The following is a 15015-nucleotide window of genomic DNA, read 5'->3' as shown; positions in this document are numbered from 1 at the left end:
ATTTGAAAAACCTCGCTCGCTACGCTCGCTCGGTTCACAAATCCCTCACAGGTCTATAAACACAATGCAGACCTATTCCTTGAACAGTAACTATTACATATTGATACTTTGTAGTTTTGTAGAGCTGTCATTTCTATAGGCCTATAGTCTATATATTTTTAATTTCTCTTGTAGGCTTCTGGTACATATGACATATATGTGATGGCTGTAATGCATAGATAAAATATGCGTAAACAATGTCGTTTCAAATCTCAATTTTTTGAATACTATATTACATTATAACACTTCAGTCGCTTTAGATATGAAAGTATTAAGTATCTTTATATGTTGTGGTAGGATATTACATGTTCAGAGGCATATTATAGCGTTTTTGCTCTTAGCAATTATGATTTTTATCCGGATATATCAACTTTTTTGTATGATGAAGACAAGAATATAAAAGCGTATAATTACGTGAGCGTGGATCTAGTAATATAGTAATAATCAATGTGTATGCACCTTTACAGGCATCGACTATACCATCAGCAATACGTATCAGGGCTACAAGACATTTCAAGGAAAGAATTTACACTCGATTTCGAATGACTTTCTAAATCCATACCAACAGGTAAATGAAAAACGTCTAGACATTTTTCGCAAAAGCATGATTGTTATCAGTAATAAAGCATAGCATCAAATATTGCAGCTCTCATAGAATTTAATCATTAAACATGTACAGTGTTCAGTATCGTAGAAGGAAATATTGATCATGCTTACTCATGATAACATCTGTAAGAAAATCCTTTGCGAGCGTAAAGCACATCGTAGCAAACTGATTGCAGACTCGAATTGGTTTAGTCTGTTCATAACAGGTAATGAAATGTGCAACCTTTCACGACCTCTAGCACCGTCTTAAGCAAAATTCTATTTTGAATTAAATAAATTTACTTAAAAAATCAACGAATCCAAATATGGGGGGACTTTTACCACGATCGTCGCACGTAAGACCAGTGGAACTAGATGACCTTTTCCTTTACTAATTTTTGAGAAGCATATTTGAATTTTGTTTGTCTATACAATTTTGGTCATTCAGTTTCTCTTCAAAAATGACTCGCGTTATTTTTTTTATAGTTTTTATCATTGTTTATTTGGTATAGAATGAATGAATGAGTGTATTGTAAGTATGTTTGGGCCACTATTGTTCTTCAATAAAACCATGTATTTCATACCTAAAATACCAAGGTTCAGCAATTTTCATGATTTTGTTTCTCTTTAATTTAAATCGTTTGAATCAATTTCTCATAAAGACTTAAACAACCTAATTTCTCACTTACGACATATGCTGGGTCAAAAGAATGCGAGTAAAACTCAAGCGTCCCATATAAAACGTTTACTATAAATGACGTAATGCTGTGCGTACACAAATGCAGCTGATAGATAGCAATGGCATCCAAACTGCTTAACCATAATCGCAGGGGAACTTTTTGCATACTTTGAACTAGTCTGTGTTCAGACCCTGTGTTTTGTTTACAGGAAATAATCCTCAGGCTTTTCAAATTTTGTATAATTATGTCCCTTTTGTTCTCAAAACACTTCGTTTGTGAAAGATTGGTTTCAGCACCCCTGAATACAGGAGATCAACCATTCATCAGGTAGATAGTGATCTTTTTACGTTGACTTGTGATTCAAGGATATTTATTGCCAGTCACTTATGTGATAAATAGCCCCTGCTGTTATAAACTTTGATCTGTAGATTAGTGAGCACTTTATTCCTTCGAGAAAACATGTTGCTTACTGGATAACAGATATGTAGTGGATGAATGAGGTTGTCTGCATACAAATCAAATACTTTTCCCATATATTGTTTTGAAAATTTATTTAAGAATATGTAATAGGAAAAAAGTGTTATACAGATCTATTATTTTCACTTTACAGAATAGTGCAATAGTTCATTGCTAAATTAGTAAATGCTAAGACTGTCTGTCAGTAGTTTCCATATATTGTAAACAGGCATGATAATTAGGAGACAAGCTCTAGACATGTGAATTTTATACTGTGGGCATTTATTTATTATTTTGCACACCTGACTGCATAAATTTTGTGAAATTGAATTGCTACTTTAATACTTTTTTTGATAGTATCTTACATATTTCTTGACTTATGATACATTTACATTGCCAAGTAGCAGATATAATCATATGAGTTTGTTTAATAACTATTTATATTGAGTTAGTAAAATAGAAAAATCAAATCATGCATCTTGTTCTTAAAAATACCTGTGTATCTCCTTCTTGTGATTAAAAAAAAACAAAAATAGATATAGAATATGTTGGTTACAACTTACTTTTAAAGAAGTTAATTTTAGTGAGAACTGTCACTGAATATCCCCAGAGGCCTTCAGTTTGTCGGTTTTTGACAGTTTTGACACAAAAGTCCTGCTTTGTCCAAGAAGCCACTCTGGGCTAGCAAATATAATGATGTCATCACACCTGGTGTCTATGTTTATTGCAAATTAACAGCTTTAGTGACTTTTAAATAAAACTCTCTACATCATATTGTATAAGAGCAACTAAAGGAGATATATAATAGCATAAATTTTTGTAAAGAATCTATAAACAAATGGTGTTATTTCAAAACTCAGACTGTTGCTACTTACTTTGTATGTACAATAGATACAAGGTATGACCTAATTACACTTATCTTTTTATATTTTAAGACATAAATTCTTTTTGTTATAGCCTAGTCGATTGTTAAAATATTCATGCTTTCCTGTGTCCTACTTTATCTCAATAACAACATATTTACTATTATATATGGGCCGTTCTATGAGAAAACCTGTATGAGTGACATAATATAATTAAAAATCATTGTTTTTCTTACGTTCATGTATAATGTAACACAGTTATACAAGGCAAATCAAATCCGTCCATATTTTACCAATAAATATCATTTGTGTCTTCACGGCAGCAGAAATTTCAAAGCATACGTGTATCGTGAATATACAGAACTGTACAACCGGATAAAAGGACCGTGATTTAACCAAAAATATACGGTCAAGATTTTTTCCAGTAAAACTATATTTTAAACTGTTCCTACGTATTCAAATGTATGATGTTTAGTAAGTGATATGCATATTTTGTTGCATTAATGACTTATAAAATAGGCGCCATGCACGACAACGTCATTCTGCTTTCATGACGTTCTCAACATTACGTATAAAAATACCTTCGTTGACGTATAAAAAGCATTGTAGTTTTTGAAGTAGTGAAGATAATTACCTCAAATATCCAGATTTGAAAGGTAAAACTTATGTTCTTCATAAAAATTTTGTTATCTCAGTTTTGATTTTTTATCACTAATACAGGTTTGCTCATGGAATGGCCTATATATATGATGTTATTTACTTGCTGTAATACACTTTTAGATATGACTTACTAATTTTCATGACAACATAAATGTACTTTTACATACCTTTTATATATTAATTACACCGATCAGAAGACTATTTGATATCCTTTCATTTAAGTATTATAGTAATTATATGACTGTACTTACAGATAAAGAGTAAAACAGACCTTTCTGCTTTTTATAGTTACTAGCCAGACTAGAATTTTAAACAGGAAACTGAATCTCAGCTCAGGCATCTGATGACCTCCTGTTAACTAAATGCTTATAAGATTTCTCCACCGGTGAAATTTATTGCAGCGTGTCATACTTGAGATCGATCAGCTAACGGTTTATCATGAAATATCGGTCACAAGCCCTGACCAGATTTTACCAGACTAGATAAACAGAGCCATAAAAGTTCGGTCAGAATATATAAGACAATGATTAGAAAAATACAAAGATTATTTAGTCGGTAGCCAGACTAACTTTGAACACAAACGTAGAATACATATTAACCAATATAGTGGCACTATAATGTGTAATTCAAAGATTGATTATTTCAGGTAATTTGCATCCTTGGTGAAACACTGGCGCCTTTGAATGTAAATGGCGTATTCCCTGCATATGGATTTGGTGATTCTAAGTGTAAAGACAAAACTGTTTTTGAATTAAAACCTGGGGTAAGCTAAAAGTAACTGTAAGTTGTTTAAAGGATTTTTTTAGATAATGTAAATTTGCAGACAAATATTATACAAACGTATATAATTATGCAGCAAGGTATATATCGTTACATATTAATTTGTAGGTTATAGAGAGTTCGGTCATTACTGAAAGGGAAAGAAATCAAGACATGAACTACCACTATGAACTGAATAACAGTAATTAAAAGTGCAGGTTCTCTTTAGCTTGTGTACTAACTTTCAAAGCCTAAGCTAGCATCCATGACTTCGGTAATTAAATATTACAATATTCCACCCAAAATGCATTTACCTATTTTATTTCAGGAAAAGTGCGAATGTTTCAGTGATGTGCTAGATGCATACAACAAAGTGACACCAACAATAAAACTTGGAGAACCAACCGACTTTGCCCCATTGATATTTACAGCTATTGAGATAGTTAAAGAAACAAATGAGGTATATCTATTATGTATCTATATATATACTTGTGGACATTTGCAACATACCCTTTTAAAAATCAAAATCAAATATCTTCTAGTAAGTTATCAAAGTTGAATCAGGTCCACAAGAGGTAAGTCATAAGATAATAAACGTGTTTAATAATCCATAAGCTCTCAGAAAGAGACTCAATGAAACAGAGGCTGCTTCTATTTTTCTTGGCTGCGTTCTATTACATATGTATGATTATCAAATAAATACCCATTTTTATCCAAGTAGTAAGAATATAGAGAATAAGAATTAAATAAAATTAAAGCAGTCTGACTCAGTTCGACTGAGTTTGTACGTGAGAGCTATAAAAAGTATATTGCCTTTCACAAAGCAATGTTTTATAAACGCAATAATACTCGAAGGACAAATTGTTTATCTACGGCCTATTGTCTGACACAGCAGAGCGAATGTAAATGTAACACAATCGTTTGAAAGTATACATAAATATGCATTTTTATTGTCTTGTGTATTTAGGTGTGGACTTACTTTAACTCCGTCTATATTGTATAGATAAAGTAAATCGATACGTTTAAATTACCGTTTGTAGAAAACAACAACACTTTTACGAGTCGAACTATATCTGTTTCTACATTAACCTTTTTGCTCATTCAGACTCTTTTGGCGTATGCGTATTTGATGCTAACCTGGTCCAATGTTTCACATTAAGAAAAGAACACAACACCTGTATTTTCAATTTTATGTTTTTCAGTATCACATTCTAGTTATTGTTGCAGACGGCCAACTCGCTTATGATACGCCTACGAAAACTGCTCTGATAGAAGCTTCACACTACCCGCTTTCCATAATTGTTGTAGGGGTAGGCGACGGACCATGGGGATCCATGAAGACGTTTGATGATGGTCTAAAGGAGAGACTTTTTGATAATTTTCAATTTGTGAACTTTCATGAAGTGATGAAAGACGCTGAAAATCCCGAGGCTTCATTTGCATTACATGCTTTGATGGAAATACCAGAACAATATAGATACCTCAAACAGAAAAGTCTTGTTCACTAACAAACTGAAGCAAACCATACGGAACCTCTTACACCTAAAGCGGTTGCATTTGACGTATATACGGAGCTTAAGTGTTTTTTTATTCGAATATGTACACTATGATCAAAACCCTTATTTTGCTTGGCTTTGAAACTACCTTTACACGTCTAACTGAAAGCAAATAACGTCTGAATACATAATATAATTAAGCACAATATAAATATTCTGAATGGTTACTTGATGAGACAGAACATGTAAAACACAGACAGCCAATACCTGACGTTGTAACCAACGTTGGCTATTTTGGAGTCATAACCACGACGTAAGATTTTGGTTATAGCATATTTATTGTAGTTTAAAAATATCAAGCAGGTCATGAAAATACGCTAAAATCTTGTAAATAATATTTCATTAGTACACTGAAAATTGTAAGTGATGATTTTAATGGAATTGCGTTATTGTCTATTTTCTAAATTAGCGTAAACAGATCATTTCTTTCAGATACTTAAAACTGTTCCAGAGTGTATGCACGTTGATTCATCAGTGCATTTATAACATAAATTTATTGATATATTTATATGTTATAAATGATATAATTTTTTTTTCTGACGAATTCAACAGAGTGATTGAAAGAGATACAGTTACTGTCATGTAATTTAGATAATTAACTAAAGATGAAACAAACAATATAAGTTGATCAATATTTATATTTCATTTGGCTTATTTAGTAACTGTAAAGCTTAATAACACACAAAGATTATTGGCTTATGAAAAAATAGGGTCGTGTTCTTATATTATTTCGCTAGATTGATTTTAGAAGTATTTGTTTTAATAGGAATCTATGGGAAAACTACAATTTTTATGACATTTTGGCGAAGACAAAATTTTAAATGAAATTTTTCATAATTAAAAGTTAACATTAATGACTATTATATGGTCAATTAAATTGTATAGTCCATGTGCGTTTTTGAGATATTTGCTCTTGTGGAAACAGAAAGGGTCTCATTTTGACATTGTATCTAACTATAATTCTGCAGATGCCCGATTCAACGCCACCAAAATAGTTTTGATATTCCCTTCACGTTTATCTCTATAAAACTTGGAACGTGCTTATTGCTGTTTAATTTTGATAAAGTATGTCGAACTGTTTCTTTCATCTTTTTCAGCCGACAAGTATCGCTATTTATTTAGAACATCATATTTTCATATAAGGATGAACCATTTGTTGCGAAAGTTGTCACGTATCAATCAGTATTATTTAAACTTATGTGACGCAAGAGATACAAGTTCTTGAGATCGATAATTAATGTGGCCGCCTGTATCTTAATATCATATTGACAGATCTTTTGTCTGTCCAATGAATGAATGAAATGAAATGGTCGTTGAATTGATTTTCTCGCAATTTATATTACGCTACCTCTTACCAAAATAATATAATTGTAGCATTTGACTAAAATAGATCTTTAGAATTGGGTTACCTGGGGAGAAATTATTTCAAGGTATAACTCGGAATATAACGTTTCAAAATCGATGCCCAAGATGTGAACTTTTGAATGACAGTAGTATAATTGTTCACTAGTAGGTGCAGATGAGCATATCTGCCTCAGGAGGTAACAAAGTTCTTCGCCAAAACAGGTACCCTTGTAATTATACAAAGCGCGTGAAAGTTGTCTATAAAGAGGAAGCTGCACAACGTCTTATCGTCTGCAGTGTAACGCAATGTTTTTATTATAAACAACTAGTTTTTTCTGATGAGAAAAAAAATATCCATAAGGAACTCAGTAGAACTATGAAGTTGTTTGATTTACCCGGTATTACATAATATATTATGCATTAGTGCACGAATGTACAACATGAATAAAGACAGTTCAACGTCATTTGCAGCGCGGGGGTCATCTTACATCATAAGATGAAGTTTCCCAGCACCGGAGGAAACAAGAATATGTTGTCCCTAGCCCTATGTCAAATCATATAATTTCGTTATTCGTTGGTGTTCTATATGTCTTTATCAAGGCAATTTGTTTCTAATCAGTCATATATAACTATGAATTGATTTCATTCAACGCTAAAATCTCATCGTCGACGATTAGATTGTACTTATTTACCTCGAAATACATGAATAAGAATATATCTACATACATCTATGAATTTACAGAATTTAGAATTTAAAACGAAAACGACTAAATAAAAGGAATACTTCATTTGAATTATCTCAAAATTTTCATTTTAAAAATAAACGGGAATCGTGGTTGACGTCTGGTATGTGAAAATAATCGGACATACGTCGAATGATATACAGTAGATCTTCGTTCGCTCTAACTCGACGGGACAAACAAAATTTGTTCGAGTTATCGGTAGTTCAAGCCATCGAAAAATATACATTATATAGATATTTTGCCGGGACCTGACAATGAGTTCGAGTGAAGAGTGGTGTACGAATTATCCGAGTTCGAATGAACGAAGTTTGACTGTATAGATAAGATGTCGAAACGGAAGCCTAAAACTTGAACTCAGGCGCATTTAACTGCTTTTCAGAAAATCCCGTGTCTGTCTGCCCTGTGCAGTCTGCTTTCGTCTTGTGGTGGTGCAAACTATAATAAACAAATAGTATACATAAATTGCTATATCCCGGATAAATGATTTAGCACAAGTTTTGTCTTAAACACCTTAAATCAAATTTTTCTTACTGCCAGTGGTCTTTGAAATAGCCGTTGTATATTCCCTAAAATGATACTTTTTTGTCTTTTTTTTTTGTTTTTGGGTTAAAACGCCATTTTTCAACAGTATTTCAGTTATGTATCGGCGGGCAGTTAACCTAACCAGTGTTCCTGGATTCTGTACCAGTACAAACCTGTTCTCCGCAAGTTACTGCCAACTTCCCCACATGAATCAGAGGTGGAGGACGTATGATTTCAGACCCAATGTCTTTCATCAAATCGTCACGGAGAACATCCGCCTCGCCCTAGGATCGAACTCACGACCTCGAGATCCGCAGATCTGCCCTCTCCCTATTGAGCTAAGCGGGCGGGCCTAAAATGATACTCACTCTACACGAAGAGAAAAACAAAATTACAAACGCTTATCAAGGCTAACAGGCCACATCTGCGATGGTTTCAATCAGGAATGAGGTGTCGAGCGTGATTAAAACAAGTTGTAGAACTCACTGGCACCAGATCAGAAAGAAAACGCTTCTGTACATGTTATACCCTAGCCCTAGTTATTTTATAAGAACCATGGTCATGATCGGGAAAATATACTAACCCATTTCAATCGCACATTTCATACCCAACACGCGCAGTTCGGTAAATGTGTACTATGGATGTTGTAATTTATCTTCCATTGTGTACCGGTCACATTTCATCAATATTTCTTATCTCAGAGAAACAACGCGTAGTTTATAGGTTTTTCAACGTTACAAATATAACGGTCTAGATAGCAAAACCATTCTGATTGGCTGATGTGAAAATGTATGTCAGTCGTCGTTTAACTACACGTGTACGCTAAAATGTGTATATGCAGCATAAATGTGCAATATGAATTAAACAAACAGTTGTATGACTTCAAATTCAAAATCATATCTAAGATGAATTTCATTCAATATTTCGAGTTTTTGGATCGATTGTCTCACAATCGATCAAAAGTTAACAATGCAGAAATTTCCTTACTGCAAACCGAACAAAATAGTGCGGAAAGTAGTTCCATGCTATAGATTAAGTCAACCATCAAAATATAATTATTCTGGCACGAATGTATTTTCAGCTGCCGAACGTCCAAAACAAGAAATTCTTAACGTTTTTCTCAGTTTTTATTAATGTACATTTCTGTTTTGTATTTCTGACTGCAGTGACATATTAATGCGCGAAAACTAGGTCACCGACAAACCTACGATGCCAGCTTTGTTTACAGCACAAACTGATCCTTAAGACGTTGTTGAAAGATTACAGCTAGCCCAGAAAAGTCTTTTTTTGTAGCGATTTTGATCGATAAGATTTTATTTACCTGAAAAACAAAAAAACAGTCCGAGATAGCAAGGGAAACAGCTGTAGTGCGAATAGTCTTTAAAACGTTACCTCCCTTTGTTTCATTTGCGTCCTTTGCATACATGTCAGAAAAACATTTTTCCACGAACAAAAAGAGGTTAATATCTCATCCCAACTATTCGGATCACCAGGCAGATCATACCTTTATTGTACAACAGACATGCTGATTTAATTTGTAAATGCCCTAATATCTGTTTATGCAGGATGAAGGCGTAATTTCGCCCCAGTCAGTTCGTCCCCAATTTGTTTTAATGGAATTGGTTAGAGATCCGTTACATAATATATACAACAAGTAACATGTACGTATTATGTACTGTATAGCATGTGTATAAAATAATTGCTGCTAAAAGTTCTGATTAGTTGTTATGATTTTTGTAAATTTATTGTTTATAATTCTGATAATTACAAGTCATGAGCACACTCCATGCCTTACTTACTAAAGCAAAGAGCTGTAAAAATAAATAGATCGGCAATGTGAAATGGCATCTTGCTAATAATCCGTGACTACTGAATGAGATCTCGTTGTAAGTGTCTGTTGATCACTATTAATTAAGTTGGCAAACGCTTTGAAGTTAAGATTAATTTCGGATCGTTTGTTTACAATGATACTGGCATGCGTGTAGTCCCTGGACAGCAGTAGTCCCCTGACACGCTCCCGCAACATTCTATTTTCGCGATTTGTCTACATATTTTTATGCCTAATCATACAGACGCTTGTTCTGGTGAAGTTTATCAAATTTTTTCACAGGTAATCATATGAGTATATGTGGAAATCCTACAGAATGGTTACTTGTTTATATTTTCACTGGCGGGGCTTCCGTTTTTATTGCCCATGCGCAAAAAAGGCCCGTCTAGAGGGTTTTAAAATTAAGGCTACATGTCTTTACTTCATGACAAAGAGCTATAAAAATAAATAGATCGGCAACTTGAAAGACATATAGAGCAAATCTCGCCAAATAAAACTGACAACTGAATGAGATCTCGTTTACCGGAAGTGACGCGTTCTCCACGTGCCATTTTGTATGCGAAAGCAATTATTCATCGGTAAATTAATTATCACCGTATCAACGCGCTTCTTTTGATGGTAAGAAACGTGTACTTTGTGTCTTAAGACTATTTCACATTAAACTTATGTTGTTTTAGAAGCTAACATGTATTTTAAATGTAGTCTTAAAGGTACAAATTGTAACTCCATGCTCGCCGATGTTTGTTTTTACTAAGATAACGCCGATCCACGCTCTGACACGAGATCACGCGAGATTACAGCCAGTTGCCATTCTGTGTATTTTATACTTCTTTGTTCACGAGTAGCGACGATTCATACACTTTCAACAAGAAAACTTGTTTTCTTTGTGACAACAATACTAATTTGCCAAAATATTTCATAATTTGTTCAATTAGCCAGTTATTGCAAAATAAATATCTGCGACTTTAGCATAATTATTCTATTTTCTGTTGTCGCAATTTGCCATGTGACTGGGACAAATAAATTTTGACGCAAACTTGTGATCTTTTTACAGTTATATAAAATATCATTTGTCTTTTATCATAACTCCAGCTCATATTGGCAGTTCCCGATAAATATATTCATGCAAAAATGGTGTCCGGGCATTACTATAGAGCATGTTAAAATTTGACGTTCTACAGACCCCTTTTTGGGCCTCGCTAATTCCCCGCAAACATGACATCATTTCACAGGGAAAACCCTAAACTGGTAATGCCGGAGTTTAATTGTGTATATATGTTAATCGTTTTTATTTTTAATATTGTTTAAGCTTTTGAGGACGAAATATATGCGATATCTGTCCAGGGACTACTCGTATGCCAGTAATGGTGTTTTTTTTAGCTCACCTGAGCACCAAGTGCTCAAAGGTGAGATTTTGTGATCGTCTTGTGTCCGTCGTCAACAATTTGACTGTTAACACTCTAGAGGTCACGATTTTGGCCTAAACTTAATGAAACTTGGTCAGAATGTTACCCTTAATAAAATCTTGGACGAGTTTGATATTGGGTCATCTGGGCTCAAAAACTAGGTCACCAGGTCAGATCAAAGGAAAAGTTTGTTAACACTCTAGAGGTCACAATTTTGGCCCAATCTTAATGAAACTTAGTCAGAATGTTACCCGTAATAAAATCTTGGAAGACTTTGATATTGGGTCATTCGGGATCAGAAACTATGTCACCAGGTCAAATCATAGGAAAAACTTGTTAATACTGTAGAGGTCAGATTTATGACTGTATCTTCATGGAACTTGGTCAGAATGTTAATCTTGATGATTATGTTCCTGATTGCCAAAAACAGACATAACTTTTACATGCATCTTGTTTATATATTTAGCATGAATGTTTACCTAAGTGAGAAGATGTGACATGCATAAACCCCATGTTCCTATTTCAAAGGTCAAGGTCACAATTGGGGGTCAAATTTCAAATTGAAGTTCTTCTTCATGTATGGTTGGATTTTGATGTAACTTGGCATGAATATTCAGCTTTGAATTTGCAGGTGGCACTGTAGTTAAGTGCTTTTGCTTTATGTTCCCGGTTGCCAAAAACAGACAGGGTCCAATTTGTATGTTCATACAACTCCATTTAGTGATTTTACCACTGTGACTGAAGTATTTCTAGTTTTATAAGAGAACCAAAGGTTTCAAAAATGCCGCACAACAGACCTAAAAGTATTATTGAAGAAATGATATTCTCATCCTATTTCAAAATAATTACATAGATAATTTCTGAAACTTGCATTTGGTTGAAGAATTTAATTTTTAGCTCGACTATTCAAAAAATAAGTAGAGCTATCCTACTCACCACGGCGTCGGCGTCACACCTTGGTTAAGTTTTTCGTACCAATCCACATTTTGACAAAGTGTTTTGAGATAAAGCTTTGAAACTTTCAACACTCGTTTACCATCACCATGGCCAGTTATAGGCAAGAGCACATAACTCCATCAGGGATTTTGGCTGAATTATGGCCCCTTTTGACTTAGAAATCATGGTTAAGTTGTTCGTACCAGTTCATATTTTGACAAAGTCTTTTGAGATAAAGCTTTGAAACTTTCAACACTTGTTTACCATCACCATGTCCAGTTATAGGCAAGAGTACATAACTCCGTAAAGGATTTTGGCTGAATAATGGCCCTTTTTGGACTTTGAAATTGGTTCACATACGCCATATAGTGCAAGACTTATCGAAATCCACAAATACGGGAACATTGTTTGTCTAATGTATTTTTTCTATTTTGTCTGAATATCTGTAGAAATATTTTGACTCCATTCTTCAATCAATTCTTCTAATAGTCGAGTGCGCTGTCATCCGACTGCTCTTGTGGATTAATCTCATGATTTTCAATTTCTTGAAATAAAATAGATGGAGGAAAATACATGTAGGCATAACTATACATTTTCACTTTGCCATTATAATTTGTATACATTTGTTTTGGATTCTTCTGATATTGTATTCTCAAGTTTTACAATATTTTGCTAAATCCTCTCCATATTTAAAATGTAAGAATGCTTCTTACACCATGTAGGAAGAGGTCTGGGTTCAAGTCCCAGTGGAGAGTATTTTACTACTGGGTATAAAAAATTGTGGACTGGACAAAACCATACCTGCTCTGCATAAAAAGTGACTAAAAGGGAAATGTAAAAATTATAGTGTAACCCCCACCCCTAATATACCAAAGTCAAAAGCTATACAAAATTTATAGCTTTAATATGTTTGTACTGTTATAATTCAACAATAATATTGTTTACAGACAATAAATAAATATTGAATGTATTTCACAAAAAGTAGGTTTAACTTAAAATCACCTGTTGTGCAAGCTTTGAATTTTCAGTTCAGTTGTGTTAAAATCTACTTCTCGATTACCATTCAAGATACTGCTGGTTATAGGATGGTGAAATATGATTACTGAATGCATAAGGCTAGCATATGAGTTCCTACATCAAAAGTAAAGTTCACATATATGGTTAAATGTCAAACTTTGTGTACATGATGTTTACACATGATGTGTACACTCTGTATTGTTCAGAGACAATCGATCCTCCAGTACTTTCAGTGCTTTGATATTCTTTTATTATTCAGCTGTGAATATTTTGCATTCTATTTGTGTTTGTTTACCTTTCGCGTAACATGAATTCATGGGTTGTACGCTTTTTGGTGTGTGGCTCTGTCTGCCTTTGTTGTGTTCAGTTGTTGTGTTCAGTGCTTCAGGGGATTCTTCACTTACTTTCCACTTTTGACATTCTCCATTCTCTTTCCAAAATATTTTGTCTTTTTCTGAAATTAGGATTTTTAACTACAGCACTAGCTGTTCTTGTGAAAGAACCAATATTCCTTTTGGCACAGACTTGGTAAATAGTGGCTTCTTAATCCTTTATGTAAATGCATCGCCGCATGGATATTTGACTAAGAAACCAGTTGTAATCTGACTTATAATTAAAACTTTGGATTTACATAAGAAAATTACCCCAAATGCTTAGAAGTTTCGAAAGAATGTAAAAACATGATTTGATTTTGATAAACTCTGTCATAGCAAGAATGAAATTTGTATTAAATTACTTAAAGCGTTTCCAAATTACACCAGGTGTAGATATTTTTGCCTTTTGTGCATATAAACATAAATGATGGGATTTCTACCATTTAAATTCGTTTGAAGTAAACCCCTCATCACAACATATTTTACTGTATGTGTTGAGCATTTATAATTCTTGAAAAACAATAGAAATTTTATGACGAAGGGCTTTTTTTTTCAACAAATTTTGAAGACGAATGTCCAAGTTTTATTGTGTTGTGCACAAACATTTGATTCTGGCCCATTCAGTTTCATTACATTGTACATGTTGTATGACATGGAAATTTTAAAGTCGTTCAAATGAGGTATAGGAATTCATGGACATTGAATATAAGATTATTTCATAGTTGTTTGAGTCGAGTATAAAGTTACAGTTCATGGATGTCTATTATCCTTAAATGCAAGCTGCAAAACAAACTATAGTTGAAACTAATCATCACACTTGTCAACAATTATCAGTCATTAGGGAGCACTGAGTACATGAGTTATGCGCATAAAAATGACTGTGTTAGTAAGGTTAACGTTGAAATACAGAGCAATTAATCGCACTTTGGTGTGATCTAACACTATTATCTTTACGCAAGGAGATGGAGTTTTCCCAGTAGTTGATTATTTCAGCGATTATCCGGGAAATAGAAGTGAAATACACTGTCGTAAAGAGCATGTATCAATTTGTTTTCCCAGAAGTATAATTTTGCCAGATCATGATGGTCGATTCTAAGACAAGCGAAGTATATTCTGAAATTCGATTTATATCTATTTTCAATGTCACTTGAAATTGCACGCGTCAAGATTTATGTCGTTTTCCCACATTTGTTTTTATTATGTAAAACATGTTTAGAAAGTACATTATTACGTAAATTTTATATTGA

The 15015-nt window shown here is 33.6% G+C and overlaps 1 protein-coding gene across 1 annotated transcript; it reads left to right on the top strand.

The window, feature by feature from the left end:
- Window positions 1–477: 477 nt before the first annotated feature.
- LOC128552827 (copine family protein 1-like) lies at window positions 478–9922 on the top strand (the record flags this gene model as incomplete). The annotated part of the gene is made up of 4 exons (XM_053533891.1): window positions 478–607; window positions 3930–4046; window positions 4371–4502; window positions 5245–9922. Coding segments are annotated over 4 exons (685 nt in total), but the record flags the coding sequence as incomplete, so codon positions are not given.
- Window positions 9923–15015: the final 5093 nt, after the last annotated feature.

The sequence above is a fragment of the Mercenaria mercenaria genome, unplaced genomic scaffold (assembly GCF_021730395.1).
Source record: "Mercenaria mercenaria strain notata unplaced genomic scaffold, MADL_Memer_1 contig_3198, whole genome shotgun sequence".
In the NCBI taxonomy this organism is placed as follows: Eukaryota; Metazoa; Mollusca; class Bivalvia; order Venerida; family Veneridae; genus Mercenaria; species Mercenaria mercenaria.
Note: the sequence above shows the minus strand (reverse complement) of the source record. Positions and strands in the feature narration are given on the sequence as shown.